Raw genomic sequence first — 14,420 nt, forward strand, 5'->3', positions numbered from 1 at the left:
CTTGCGCCTATAAACACCACTGATCGTTATGAGCAGTTAATAACCAAATAACAAACAACCTTTGCATATCGGCAAGCGTTTCAATTATTCCCTTTACACGAAGAATGCGACAGCTGTAAAACAACTGAGGTGCGCGCCTGCACCAGAGACTTACTTTCCATAAGGATGCATTTCCACCCAGCCAGGGAACATCTGAGGCTTCATGGTGAACCAGAGAAGTATCATTGACGTCATCAGGAACGTGACGCACCACTCGGGAAAGCTGCGATCAAAGTGATGGCGGACAGTTGAAGCCTCACGAAAACAAGGACATGTGCGTCAAAGCTGAATAATACGGATTGCTATGCTGTGGCCGTGTTCATCAACCTGATCAACACACTACGGTTACGGCATTTTGCCTTGGGCAAAGCATCTGGTGCAGACAAGATAAACGAATTTCCTGTAATTATTTGTTTCTGTCGCTTTCTTAAGAAACTTACTTGAAATTGCGAGACCTTTCGTCGCATAAAATACCATTCTGTTGCACGTAGGAGTACGTGTATGGGAGTTTTGAACATCCAGAATTCATCATGCTCAATTAAAAAGAAAAAGTATGGGGTTTTAGGTGCCAAAACCACGATCTGATTAGGAGGCACGACGTAGTGGAGGGGTCGGCATTGATTTTGACCACATGGAGTTCGTTACCGTGCGCCCAGTGCATGGTACAGGAACGCTTTTGCATTCCGCCCACTTCCTAATGTGGCTGTCGCTGCTGGGATCGGACCCGAGACCTCGATCTGAGAACCGCAGCGCCATAACCACCGAGCTACCGTGGAGGGTCATACGCCATTTGTTTTTTTTGCACCAGCATCAAATGCGCTGCTTGTTACAGAAACCGAGGTGGTCTTGTAGTGTGAAAAGTGTTATTCGTACGATTTCTTACTACATGCCCTTTTGGCGGGCAAGACGAACCGTCTCACATCTCAGCGGCATCCTGTAAAGCTGCCCTTACTACCGACATGACAAGTGCATGTGTACCTGAAGGGATCTGTTTTCTTTGAGAGTTAAGACTCGTCGATAACTCCTCGTTCACAGCGTTGCCGTTGAGTAAGAGACGGTGACACACCAACAAGATTTTCTTGGACGACTACATAATTATAGATCAGATCCTATGGCTTGCAGTCGCTAATGGCCTCATTCTTATTTACCGTGCTCACAACTGCCACATTGCGAAGCTGTGGCAATTGACAGGAAGGCGTCAGCACTGAAAAGAAAAAAAATCGTGCAGATCTGACGCACTTTCGGAATCGGCGTGAGCACACTTGTCGTGGGCCCTCCGCCGTCGCGGCCGACCAAGCCCAGGGGGCAAATTACCACCTCCGGGTTTGTGAATTGGCTGCACTCTGTCGCCACAGCGCGACTAAGTCATCGTTTGCCCCAACAATAAGGACCGCCTGATTACTATTTTTGTGCCTTTCACCTCATTCAGTCACCCATATCCGTTTAATCATCGCGCATTCTCCGTTCCTCAAACCAGCCACCGGCGCCACGAAACACATCATAACAGCCTGTCGGACGTCAGACAGAAATATTTGCGTTAAGGGCACCACCGAACTAAATCCAGCAACGAAGAGACGTGTCCTCCTTAGTTAGCCAAGTTGAAACCACAGCGCAGTATCAAAACGCGTACGACGGCACAAAGAAACATTCGCTTCAAAACGAGCTCGGCTACTTCTTTAGCAGTATGCTCTGTCAGCTAAAACTACACGTTCGTTAGCAATGTATAAAGCCTTATTGAGAACTTATGGATGGTTGCACGTCTAATCTTCGTTCAGAGCTGCACTAGTTATCACAGTGATATGAAAAAAAAAAGTTGTAATGTGCTGGTCGGTACTTGTAACTTCAGTTTTGCAATTCGTGTCATCTTCACATCATCTACATACACAACGACAATAAAAACAAAGTCGAGGGTATTGGACCATGAGTTTGTCGTAATAGCTGTAATATCAGTACTTGCCTCATAGGACCCAAGTCCCGGTATCTCCTGGAAATCTCCTCCCGAATTTTTTCTTCCGATGCACCTTCAGAGGTCGATTTCCTGCAGCCCATTCCCGAAGGAGAAATGAATAGCGCGGTTTATTCTCATCCGGTATAAAAAATATTCACTGTACTGAAAGACATCAACATCTGTTTGGTATCATGTTACTGCACAATAGCGATTATTTTTTAAATGTGATTAGATTTTGACTGATCCTGCGAAGCTGACAAAAAGAACAACGCAGCTATAGCAGCCAAGTTTGTGACTCGTATATGTTGGAATAGGTATTTTTTGTTCATTGTTTTAGATTTCTGCATTTTCAACCCACAGGCTAATCCGATTTGCTATTGTTCATAGCAACGCCACTGCTAGTGCAAGAAAATTGTTATCTGGGTAATATTGCGAGAGGCCTGTCAATTGTTTACTATAAGCTCCCTGTAAGTCATCACGTTGCAATCATTGAAAATTGCTAAGAACTGCAGATGGAGGCCAGCCCCTGCACAGATGAGTGGGCTCCTGCAAGCTGCTATAAACTCTTACTCAGTAATTCACTGCACAATTGTGACCTAGCGGTGTTTTGCAGCTTCATAAGTCATACGGTCCCTAAATGCTGCACCAACATTAAAACCTGTTTTAATTCCGCTTGCTTGTTCTCATGACACACAATTGTCGACGACATGTAATATCGTACGAAAGTAAGAAAAGAACAGGTGACATTTCATGTCTTACATTGCTTTTCTTCCGTGAAATCGAAGGTAGAGCCACCCGATGAGAACGCATAGCAGCATTGTTGGCACATTGTAAAGCATCCACGTTGCAAAGGTCAACTCTGTGGACTCTGGAAAAGAGCTGGTTTTAAAAGAAATAACAGTAAATCTCGGGCTTTCCGGAGTGTATGGGCAGGCATTGCGAGCTGTGCGGCTCCTCTGAAGCAATCACTTTTACGAACACTCGCTTACATATATTCAAGCGCCTCCGGCTTGGATATTTCTGAAAGTGGGGGAATAGCATTTGCGCAACTGAATCAAATACGAATCCAATAGTGCCAGAAGCGAACCGAACCGAATCGAGCACCCAGTACTTTTCGTATAGTTTTCTAGTAATTAACAACTGGTTCCGCCAATAATGTACCACTATCTTTACAACTTAGTATATTCCCAACGTTATCAAGTTCCATCGCACGTTATGAAGTGTTGTTTATTAATCGCACCAACGGAGAAATAGAAGCAAATGAGCAGTTTATTCGCATAATACGGACTCATTGGCGAGTGCTAATGGCAGTGGCTCAGCCGAAAAATTCTGCTTGCTTGAGCGACGTAATCTGCTCCATTCCGAGACTTCTCGAATTGCATGTCTGCTATGGCTGCAAGCTTGAAATTTATCAGTCTTTTGTTCTAATTTGTTACTTAATTGCTTTCAGTTGACAAATTGAACAATTGAACTATTCGAAAAGTATTCCTATTCAGGTATAGTGACGGTTTTTCATACGAAAACCGAATCGACTAGCGGAATATGTGAACAGTAATTCGAAAGTTTAGAATATTCTCACAGCTCTGTTCATTTGTCCGCCACCTATACGAATGGAACCTCTGATACACTACTTTCATGGCTTGGTATCTCGTTCATATTTTACGTTTCTGGAGTGACACACGACTCTACCTGTTACACGCGAAGCCATGGTGAGACTGAGGTTCCTCTGGCTTTTTTTTGCGCACATGAAAACACGCTGAGGCAAGTACAACATATCAGACTATATGGTCATTGGTACAACAAAGTATATTAGGCTAATCGTTACACAGGACGTCCGCACTGGTGCTGTTCATGCGGTTCACGGGCTGGTAAGATGGGCTGCAACAACGATAAGTGTCACTTTTGAGTTTTGCATGCTGGTTTAAAATTTTCTGTGGATATAGAGATATCTATTTTCGTTGTTTGTAGAACCTTCTTTTTCCTTCCCCTCACGCAGGGTAGCAGGCGTAACCTATTTCGGGATAGCGTTCTTGCTATTCCTGTCTTTCTATCTGAAGCGACCATCCGCTGAAAAATATTTAATTTAATTGCAGAGTTTGACTCAACGTGCGACCAGCTAAGACAAAACTCTAAACGCTGCTCGAAGGACGAGCTGCATAGCTAAAGCCAATGGACCGTACAAAAATTGTGCCAAACTTCATCTTATTCGCACTACAAGGAATTCAATATGGGAAGCTTGGGCCAGACTTCACTCACTCATCCATGAGACCCTTGAGTACAAGGTTGGGCCCGGTGCCAATGAGAGATCCAGTCCCTCCAATGTTCGCAGCGTATGCCACGGAGAGCAGCATCGTTGTGCGGAGTAATTTGTGCCGAGAGTCTTCTCTGGAAAAGGGAGAACAGTTGCTTTTAATACCAATGGGTATCGTCTTGAAATCAGCAAGAAAAACAAGTCACCAAATTTATACCAGGGGTCGCATCTAATCTCACCAGAATGGCACAGTGCGCGTGCATGCATCAGAGCGCACATGCACGCACGTGTGTAGGTGTGTGTGTGGTGATGGGGGGGGGGGGGGGGGAGCGCGTTAAGAATGAGCACTCGCGGCGAGCCCGATATAGAATATAATCAGTGCTTGTCAGCGCCCAAATAAAATAAAACATTATGCTTTTGCTTGCGCAGTAGTATACGTGATCTTGCTAAGGGATAGTAGCATGCCTTCGACAAACCACGCCACTACCACTCGCCACTGTTTGCAACGTCGCCAGTTATATTAACGGTGCACCAGTTATAATCAGAAAGGATAAGGCCGCGATGGTGTTTGCGGAAAGGACGTTGGACAAAGGCACGCGGTAAGCACAACTTCTCTCAGCAACCTCACTCTTTATTGTGGGGTCGACACTGCTGTGCTAGTGTAAATATTTCGAACAATTCTTTCTAAATTACGTTACCAAAATGCTTCAAGGACATACCTTAAAATACATGCATAATATTGCGTTGCGATTAGTCGAAGCCGTCGGATTTTCATGGCTGTGTTAACAAATTCGGCCACGTCTTAACACACATTATTAACGCGCACAATATCTTGCGCAAGACCGATGCAGCTCCCATCTTTAAAGCTTGAGATGACACGAAGCTGCCATCTTCAAAGGACGGGTCTGCTACACGATCACGGCGATGTTCGATGATGAACTACAACCAACCACCTATTTATTTTTTGGAGCAGAATACAAGTCAGACATCTCAAAGCACGTTGTACTACAGTGGTGTTAAGAATACAGACCATATTTATATCTTCCTAGGACCACTTGCGCTTTATATTTCAGATTGCTTTCAATCTTTTAAAGCGAAAGCCGTAAGTGGCTCGTTGCAATGGCTCACACGTAGAAAAAGCGGCGTCTAGTCCAGTGAGACAAAAAATATAATCTTCAGGAATAGCTCATATCCCCGTAAGAAAGCACGGATGCAATCGCTGGATATGAATGAACGAACGAACGAACGAACGAACGAACGAACGAACGAACGAACGAACGAACGAACGAACGAACGAACGAACGAACGAACGAACGAACGAACGAACGAACGAACGAAAGAAAGAAAGAAAGAAAGAAAGAAAGAAAGAAAGAAAGAAAGAAAGAAAGAAAGAAAGAAAGAAAGACGGAAAGAAAGAACATTTCGGTGGCGCATTAGGTGTTCGCATGTGTCGTTGAGGAGGTCGACCTACAGCACAATACGTTACACTGCGGCTCGTTATGTCTTGCAACACGTGTGATCCCTACGATCGTATAAATTAATGCATTGCCACGTGTGTAGCGGCCTTTCGCCTTCACGTGTTGCAGGATTAAAACAGGCTGCCGAATGTTTTTTTTTTCTTTTTTGAAAATTAGCTCGGATAACTCAAGATATTCATCCTGGGTAAGAAGTACCATGCACTTGGAACTGTACGGAAGCGGTTTACTCAAATGTTTCGCATCCGCTTTTAGAAAATTTGACACTAAATTGATCTAAACGTTGCAGAGCAATCTTTAAATCTGTTTAGAAGTCATCGAGATTGCGTCGAAATCCAGGATGCAGCAGCAACATGGCAATGTAGCTGGCAACGTAGTTCCAACTTCACCTCTGTCTTTGGCCAATGAAGTGCAATTTTTATCATAGCGAACATGAGGAGATGGTTACTTCTTCCACGTACATCACGAGGCAGCTTTTGGCAGCTAACCATGGCACATAAATTTCAAGAAATGCTTTGCGCATTCGTAACATCGGCAAACCATAAAAAACCAGCTTGAAAAGCGATCATGTCCCATAGCTGTATTCGCATTTCAGGAGGATATATACCAGCTCGGCTGGTTTCTTTCTTTGTATGTTGCGCACTAGCAGTTTTAGAATGCAATGCCAACTCGCCCAGACCTCAACCCTAGTGTTACACTGCGGCTCTTTGTAGAGAGAGAAAAAGTATTTTTAATGTTCACAAGGATGGTTTATTTGCAGTAGTGGCAAAAGTTTGTATGCGATTGCTCATTCGTTCTTCGTCTACATTCGGGGAATTCATGCTAACAAGAAATTTTTTCTGTTGTCCTTGGCGGCTACGCGTACGTCCTCCGGTAACACCGAGGCTTGATTCCTTCTTTGTGAGAAAACAATCGTAGGCAACACCCGTATTCCCATTCATGTCGAATAGGCAAGGCACGTTACAGAAACCCAGCAATGGCAACTTGCCAGATACATAAAGTGCTCGAGAAGTTCATTTACTTTGGATACGTGAAAGATTTCTAACGACAAAGGCGAAGCTTCTGCTGGCCAACTCAAGTACGCAAAATGAATAGATCGGCTAACAAGTAATTAAAAATTCAGTTCAGAAACGTAGATCAAAGCTTACTCAGAATCAGTAGTACATGACGAATCCTTGCCGCCTGTCTTCTTGTCGTCTTTGTAAGCTGGTGGTTGTCGCTTGGTTAGAGATTCAAGGTCTGAACCTGCAAGAGATCATTGTGCGCTTTACTGGTAGAAACGAATATTGTTCGAAGGAAGTTTGCAGAAGTGGCAATCTGTTCTCAACACACAAAGTAATTATCGCACGGGATGCTTCACACCCGATTGAATATCTACGGAAGCTAAAAGTATGCACGCTTCATTTCAGCATCATTGCGACGCTAGTCATTGATACAGATACATTGATGGGGTATGTTCCGCGGGTTATGGTGTCTCACATCTACTCAATATAGCTTCGTCAGCTTGTTTGAAAGTTCTTTTCTAAACTTCCCTTTAAAGAAAGAAGCCTTGCATATAGGATCGCTATACCTTGGCGGCTGTGTGGCAATTATGATCCAGCCCCAAAATATCCCATGAATCCAAATGCACTGTTTCTAATATATTGCGTCTATGACACGGTATGCCTGTACTTGCACCCGCACATTCAAATGTAGCTCGGTTCATTTAGGCACCGAAAAGTATAATTGGTAGATTTAATAAACTTCTGAAGGTGACTGAGTGTTGTTTAGCCTTTTGCTTCAGTTCAGTTTTTGTATAGGTTTACAATTTATTGTAGAGTTGCGGTCCTCTGCAGTACTTATTGGCACACATTACACGTCATTCTCAAATTTTGAGTGCTTAGTCATCCTGTGGATGCCACTCAAGTATTCCATATCAGAAAAGCGAACATCGAAGCTTGTGGATGGACGCGCGCCAGCAGAACGCTGGTAGCAGTCATCGTCGCTTCTTTGCTACTAGAAGGCCGCGTCGCTAAATTATATGGACCCTATGGCCTCGTTGTGAGAGTTTAGCCACTCATATGAAATCTGCAACTCGCTTGAAGTAGTCTAGGAGGAAACAGAAACATGCTATTTTTATTCACGAATAATCGCGTCTAGCGCTCAACATCTCCGCGTATTACTTTATCAAACTCTTGTGCTTTGACCCTGTGATTCATGCGTATTCAGTAATGCAGCCTCTGTTTTGTTTGCGTTGTTCTTCCTCTGCATTTTACAAATTTTTTTTGCACAGTGTGTGCCGCCCACGTTGACTGCGACTTACTTCTTTATATGCACACTTTTTAGTAGTTCTATTATTTGATATAAATTTGGATCTGCATTGCTTCTCGCGTGGATCTCCCGGTAATAGTCATTTGCCAAGTAACGTGGATAAATGTCTGAAAATGGACAAAAATGTGCCAGACGAAAGTTGGCCGGGACCTAACGTTATGGCGCTTTTCGCATACATAGTTCTTGCTGAGCTTTGATCACCTGTGAAGAACGTGTGCTAACTACGTACAGTTTCTCATGGTTCCTGGTTTGATCTGTATACGCGCGCTGAAGCTATTTTAAGCGCAGTCATATTCGCAGTCCTTTTTTTTTTTCTACTGACCTGGCACTACTAATTTTCGGTGGTGACAACTGCAGCTTGCATGTATGCTGCTCGAATGAACATTACAAACGCACATTACGTAATGCGTGCGGACAGCCAGAAACGTTTGACGCTCTCAACTTGAGTGCTCAAAGGAAATTCATGGATTCATCATACATCGTGGAGGCCTTCTGGGTTTTCTCAAGCCCCAGCAAACTCACAGAAGTTCCTCAGCATGATAGTTTCGTTATAGCCTTAATCTACGAACTTCTTTCTTAAGCCTACACGTGATTACTAAAGCACCTCTACATTTAATTTTTGACTCCATGTAGATGATCCCGTGCAGCATGGCGTAAGCAAGAGAGCGGTTGCGGCATCCCACTTACTTTCTACGTCTTTGGAGTGAGATTTAGTCGAGTTGTGCATCTGGTCTACGACGGCCATGACTATGGGCGCCATGATGGACGTCGAGGCAGTGTTCGGAATCCACATGGATAGGGACATGGTGACTAGCATAAAGCCAAGTAGTAGCCTGAAAAAGAAGCAATGTAAAAACGAAATAAGCGACTATAACAATGGCAAGCTTAGAGAATCCCTTGACATGGACGAGTAGGGTATCTAAAAGATTTTTCAAATTGATCACTTCGTTATATACATGGCACATAGATGGACAAGAAAATGTGGTTATCACCAGTCCGCCAGCCTTTATAGCCGCAGACAATACGTTTCCCAAAACGTAGTCACCATAACGAATTTCTTTTTTTTTTTTTGCTATTTCAACCCACTTAGTATTACCGCGGGTATTGTGCCCTTAAGAAAAATAATATAAACGCAAAAGTGAAAGAATACTATCTGGATACACATTCATGTTTATTTTTTTCATTAGTGGTACATATGTTTAGGAGATGTTATACAGCAAGATATCCTGCAGTTGGAAACGGCCGCGGGACCTTTTGTTCTTAGTTGCCGTAATATATAAATAAAACGGCGTCAACTGCCATTAGGAATAAATTTTTAAAAAATGGTTACACAATTTCCGCAATATTGAAGCAATAAAACCTGTCGCAGCACATCATAGCATAAGAAATGTACATAATAAGCAACAAAAAAAGCATATCAAGAAGAAGTAACGTAAGCTTTCAGTGAATGCTGGTACGCTGATAATGTAGGTGAAGATTTGACATGAGCCGCCGGTAAATTATTCAACATTTAATACTAGCAAAATGAAGGGCTAGTTTGCCGCAGATAAATTTGCGCATTGTTGTTATAAAATACATAGCTTTCCTATTACAGAATAAAGCAAGGTCGCCATGCTTCCGCGTTTGTCCTTTAAAGCACAATCAAGCTAGTCATCACGTTTTTCCTCAATGTTTCCCTATTTGAAGGTCATTATAATAAGATGACCACAAAAATTATTAGGGTTTGGCAAGTAAAATGTCGCTCTAATCCTTTCAGGCGTCGATTATTTCTGTTGATTACAATCTTACTATCACCGGATTTCTCACACCTTCGGAATCATAAAAAGTGGACAGCTAGAAAATTGCTTGAGAATTTTCATTTCCTTAGTGCGTTTTGTTAAGTTTGCAGGTTATGGACTCCAAGTGAAAGCTCATTGGCATATCAGAATACCAATTATGTCATGTCTAGTGAGCTTGAAAAGCACCTATCCAGCCACTACAATATTATGCCTGGTGCAATACGTTGTGAAAAACATTGAAAGTAGTGAACTCGCTACATAAAACGACATACTCACATCGAGCTGGACCACGCAGCCAGCTACGTTCGCGCTCATTTTGGTAAACATGTTTCACAAGTTATTAAAACTTGCAGCACAATTCCGATCAAAACTATTTCAAAATGCATGCGGGACATCTTAAATATCGTTACTTTCATCAATGTTTTTGCTGTTGATTCACTAATCTTGTCGTACACAATTGTGGGCATGGCGCCTTACATGGCTAACCGGTTTGTTGAACTTGGCTCGTTCTAGAGCTATAGCTAGTAAGAAGCATTTACGTTTGGTACTTCACTATGAAATTGACAAAAATAACAAAGTCACCCGCTCTTGCTTATACGTACCTGAGATTACTTGTTCCTATGGCGAGTAAAGACCTGAGGGCTATCCTCTTGTGCAGATTGCTCGTTTCTACCGCTCCGGCCATGACTAGTGAACACAACATTACGAGTCCGATGTCCTGCATGAAGTAAGGTTCAGAAAGGGGCGATTATCATGACCGTATAATAACCGAAATTGCTATATATCTTCGATAAGTAACCTTAAGTTTCAAGCAGTGCACTATATTCATCAGCATACAGCGGTAAATAAGCTTGCGCTGTATATATTACCAAACAAGCAAATCAGTAAAGAAAGAAAGAAAGAAAGAAACAAACAAACAAACAGATCGTAAACAAAAAGAAGCCTGTGTTTAACCCACATCCTCACTTACACGACTATAAATACTGGCTCTTCACCCTTTCCTGCTCCTTTTAAAGGGTCCCTCATTAGGTCTGGCCATTTTCAGCTGACAAGCGAAGAGCACACAATGCGCGATAACGATCGTGTCTGCAAAGTATTACATCGCTACGCGCCGCGGAAAGATCTGAAATTTCAAACGAAACGCCGTTTTCCCTTCTCCTCGTGGCCGCCGCGCTACAAGGCGGAGGATGACGTACACGTGCTAGTGCGCCTACGTACACATGTTCGTGCTGTGACGTCGGTCGGGGTGACACGTGACTTCAAGAGTTATTCAAGGCAACATTTGTTATTTGTACTGTGTTGCTTGAATAGACGAATCGATGCTTACAGAAATAGTAAAACACAGCAACCGAATATCTGCGTGTTTTTGTTTTACTTCGCACCGCAGCAAGAGAAATGTAAGGCTTCCGTTTCGTCTGATTGTTCCCACGTCGTGCAGTCGCGCGCGCTGACACCGTAACTATGCAACTTTCTACCGTGTTCCAGCGTGCGATCGTGCTCTGTGAGCCAGTTGTGTCTGCCTCAGTGTTCGTGCAGCATTGACTTATACCGCTAGTCAGGTGTCCGTGTACAGCGCGCAAAATCGTAGGCTGCGCCAAGCGAGACAATCCCAACAGCTCGAGCGCGACGCCGTCTGCGGAAGTGCGCCGCACCAAAAAAGCGAGCAGAAAAAAAAATGAAGGCAGGGCCCGTGACGTATGCGTCATGCGATCCTCGAGGTCCAGTATGGGAGAACGCAGGGAAGGAATTCCGCTTGCGGAGGCTAGACAGGGAAGTGGAGAGAGCGTGTGTTGCTGCAGTGAAGCTCGCTTCCTGAAATCATGGGTTCGCGGCATTGAAATATTTCTATCTCAGCTATTAATGAGCTGATTTGAAAAAAAAAATGGCAGAACGCTCCCTAGAGGACACGTAACAACTTCCAGCGTATAACAGAAGTTTTCTATGTTGCCTTGTGAGGGGCCCTTTAAGGAATCGAATTACTTGCGTTTAGCAGAGAAGTATATGCGCATGTGAGGCTCTAAGGTACCGCAATGAGAACTCAACAGTAAAATTCTAGAGGCCACACCCTCTTTCCCCGAGTAAGCTCTCTCTGGGCAATGCGTGTGTTATCAAACGGCTTTCATACGTAAATGCTTTACAACAAATAAAGCGAGGAAGGGAAAAGCTTTTCTGTCCTTTTTTTGGAGAAGTGGGCATAGAATGGCGAAAATATTAGGAACATAAAGTAAGAGAACAACACAGCATGTTGTGCAGCTCTGTGTTCACAGAGCTGCACAGCACCTATAAAGAGTCACTGAGAAAAGTGGGTGTTACCGACTGTGTCTTTGTTGGTAGGATTTTTGCATCAACGAACGGCATACAACATCTGCGTAAACATAGCTTGGATTCTGTCCAAGAGAGTTTGAAAAAAAAAAACGAGAGTTTAGGAGGTGCGACTACTTCAAAAATATATTACTAACGAATGCAATGTGCCCTTGTGCTACCTAAAAATAAAGAATGAAAAGTTTATTTAAAACCCGAAGTATTCGCGCATTGTTCCCCTATATCCCGCATTATTCCGTCCACATTTAGAAATCAACAATTTATAAAGAAATAATTACATTTAGTGTTCACAATAACAGTAATGATTTCTTTCACAAATTTAGCCACGTGGTAAATCTTTGAGAGGAAGCCACGCGGAAACGAAGCGTGGTACCTGCGCCTTGATGCGTGGTAAGCTAGAGACTTTATTTGCGAACTGGAACGACCGCTGCCTATTTCGGCGAGTAGTGCAACGAATTATTACGCAATCGAATAGCAGAGAAGAAGGAACGACGACAACGAAAATTTTTTTTCTTTGAGACTAAGGCAACGAGTGTAGTCAGCACGAGTTGACGCGTATAGTGTTACCAGCCGATTCGCACTCACATTCAGGTAAAAAGTGGCCACTTTACTGGACGGAAGGATCCCGAAGAACGGGAACAGGAAGACCGGCATGAGTGAAGTGACGGCCAGTGGGACCACTTCCGCCGACCAGTAGAAAGCCATCCACAGCAAGATGTAGGCGCACCAGCCGGCCTGCGGACGAGGGAAGAAGTCAATGGAGAGGGGTAGATTTTTCTTAATTCATACGCTGAAAACACGGGACTTCCCCTGCTGAGCGCACAGTCACAATGTCCCTTCGTTGATAGAAGACCCACGACGTATATATGGAGCCCAGCGACTGAAATGTGATGTCCAGAACACAGGGGTGCCGGCACTTCTTGACCCACCGGTGGGCGTTGGTGACAAAACGCTGACGCATTCTTGCATCACGTGAAAGTGAGAGCCTCGTTGAAGCACTGCGACTGCATGCATTAGCGATCGACCAGGACTTAACGGTGGCGCAAGGTGCGCCGGTCACCAACGCGGTCGAAGTATCGCGTTTCAGTTGCTGAGCACTTTGCTTGGATTCTGCGTAAACACCTGCATCAACGCATTGTTTGTGCAGGCCTCTCGAAATTGTACCACCTGTTTTGTTTCCTATTGTTGAACATCCTACCTTTTATCGCAAGGCTCCTCTTCTCTGCCCTGCCTAAATATTAAAATACTTACGGACACAATATTTTGCATAATTGTACACGTACTAGATTCATCTGTGTGACATCGCGATTGCTTAGCTGCACTAAGTTCTTGCGAATGGTAAGACCATCTCATTCCCCACGAGGATCCAATTTTCGTGAAACATAAGTGATTGAATGCGTTGTCTCCTCAAGTCGAGACGCAGCGAAAATGTGACAACGTTTTATCCCTATAAGTTGTTTTGGCGTTGTGCTGCTAAGCACGATGTCGCGAATTCGAATCTCCGCCGCGGCGGCTACATTTCAAAGAGGAGAAATGCAAAAATTCCCGTGCGCTGTGCATTGTGTGCGCGGTTAAAGAACCCCGGGTGATCGAAATTAATCCATAGTCCCCCCGCTATACGGAAATCCTCATAATCTGATGGTGGTGATGGAGAATTTATTGAATTTGTCTTTTCTCATAGTTGCACAGCTGATCAGTAAAGAAAAACGCAAGAGGAGAAAGACGAGGAAAGATGAAAAGACTAGAGATGGACTGGAGCCTCTTGTGTTTCGCCTCAGTTAATTCACCTCGTACCCCACGTGGTCATTAAATGTTTTTTGTATGCACAGGTACGCCGATATTGCGCGAGATGTTCAGTTCCACCTGCTTCTTACAAAAATAACTTACGGGGTCTTACGCCCCAAGACCACGATTTGACCTTGAGGGAAGCCGTAGTGGGGAAGTGCGGATTAATTTCGACCACGTGAGGTACTTTAATGGGCACACTATTGAATGTACGGTGCACAAGCGTTTCAGCGCTTCATCCCCGGAGAAATGCGGCCATCGCAATCAGGATTGAACCCGCCACATTAAGCTCAACAGCGGAGCTCCATGGCCACCGGTACCTGCTTTTCTCCACGGGCTTGCACATCAGCATGACTTACGTCACCAGTGCCAAACGTTCCAACCAATGTATTTGTTCACAAACACATTGAAGCTCTGAACTGGTGGACCGGCGCGAATTTATTAACTTTGTGGACTTGCATTACATTTCAAACGTTGCTTTTTGTGTGCCTAATTAGTTCATGCACGCATAT

At 43.9% G+C, this 14,420-nt stretch overlaps 1 protein-coding gene across 1 annotated transcript in view; it reads right to left on the reverse strand.

Moving 5' to 3' along the window:
* Nucleotides 1-14,420, reverse strand: part of LOC135897382 (uncharacterized) — a 97,465-nt gene that overhangs the window by 56,663 nt on the left and 26,382 nt on the right. Inside the window, exons 3-10 of the mRNA XM_070533320.1 lie at nucleotides 12,709-12,858; nucleotides 10,404-10,519; nucleotides 8,711-8,856; nucleotides 6,862-6,958; nucleotides 4,244-4,372; nucleotides 2,747-2,866; nucleotides 1,997-2,077; nucleotides 155-262 (exon numbers count right to left, since the gene is read on the reverse strand). Of these exons, the coding sequence (XP_070389421.1) occupies nucleotides 155-262; nucleotides 1,997-2,077; nucleotides 2,747-2,866; nucleotides 4,244-4,372; nucleotides 6,862-6,958; nucleotides 8,711-8,856; nucleotides 10,404-10,519; nucleotides 12,709-12,858 (947 nt within the window). The remainder of the gene's footprint in view (nucleotides 1-154; nucleotides 263-1,996; nucleotides 2,078-2,746; nucleotides 2,867-4,243; nucleotides 4,373-6,861; nucleotides 6,959-8,710; nucleotides 8,857-10,403; nucleotides 10,520-12,708; nucleotides 12,859-14,420) is intronic.

This window comes from Dermacentor albipictus, chromosome 2 (genome assembly GCF_038994185.2).
Source record: "Dermacentor albipictus isolate Rhodes 1998 colony chromosome 2, USDA_Dalb.pri_finalv2, whole genome shotgun sequence".
NCBI classification, from domain to species: Eukaryota; Metazoa; Arthropoda; class Arachnida; order Ixodida; family Ixodidae; genus Dermacentor; species Dermacentor albipictus.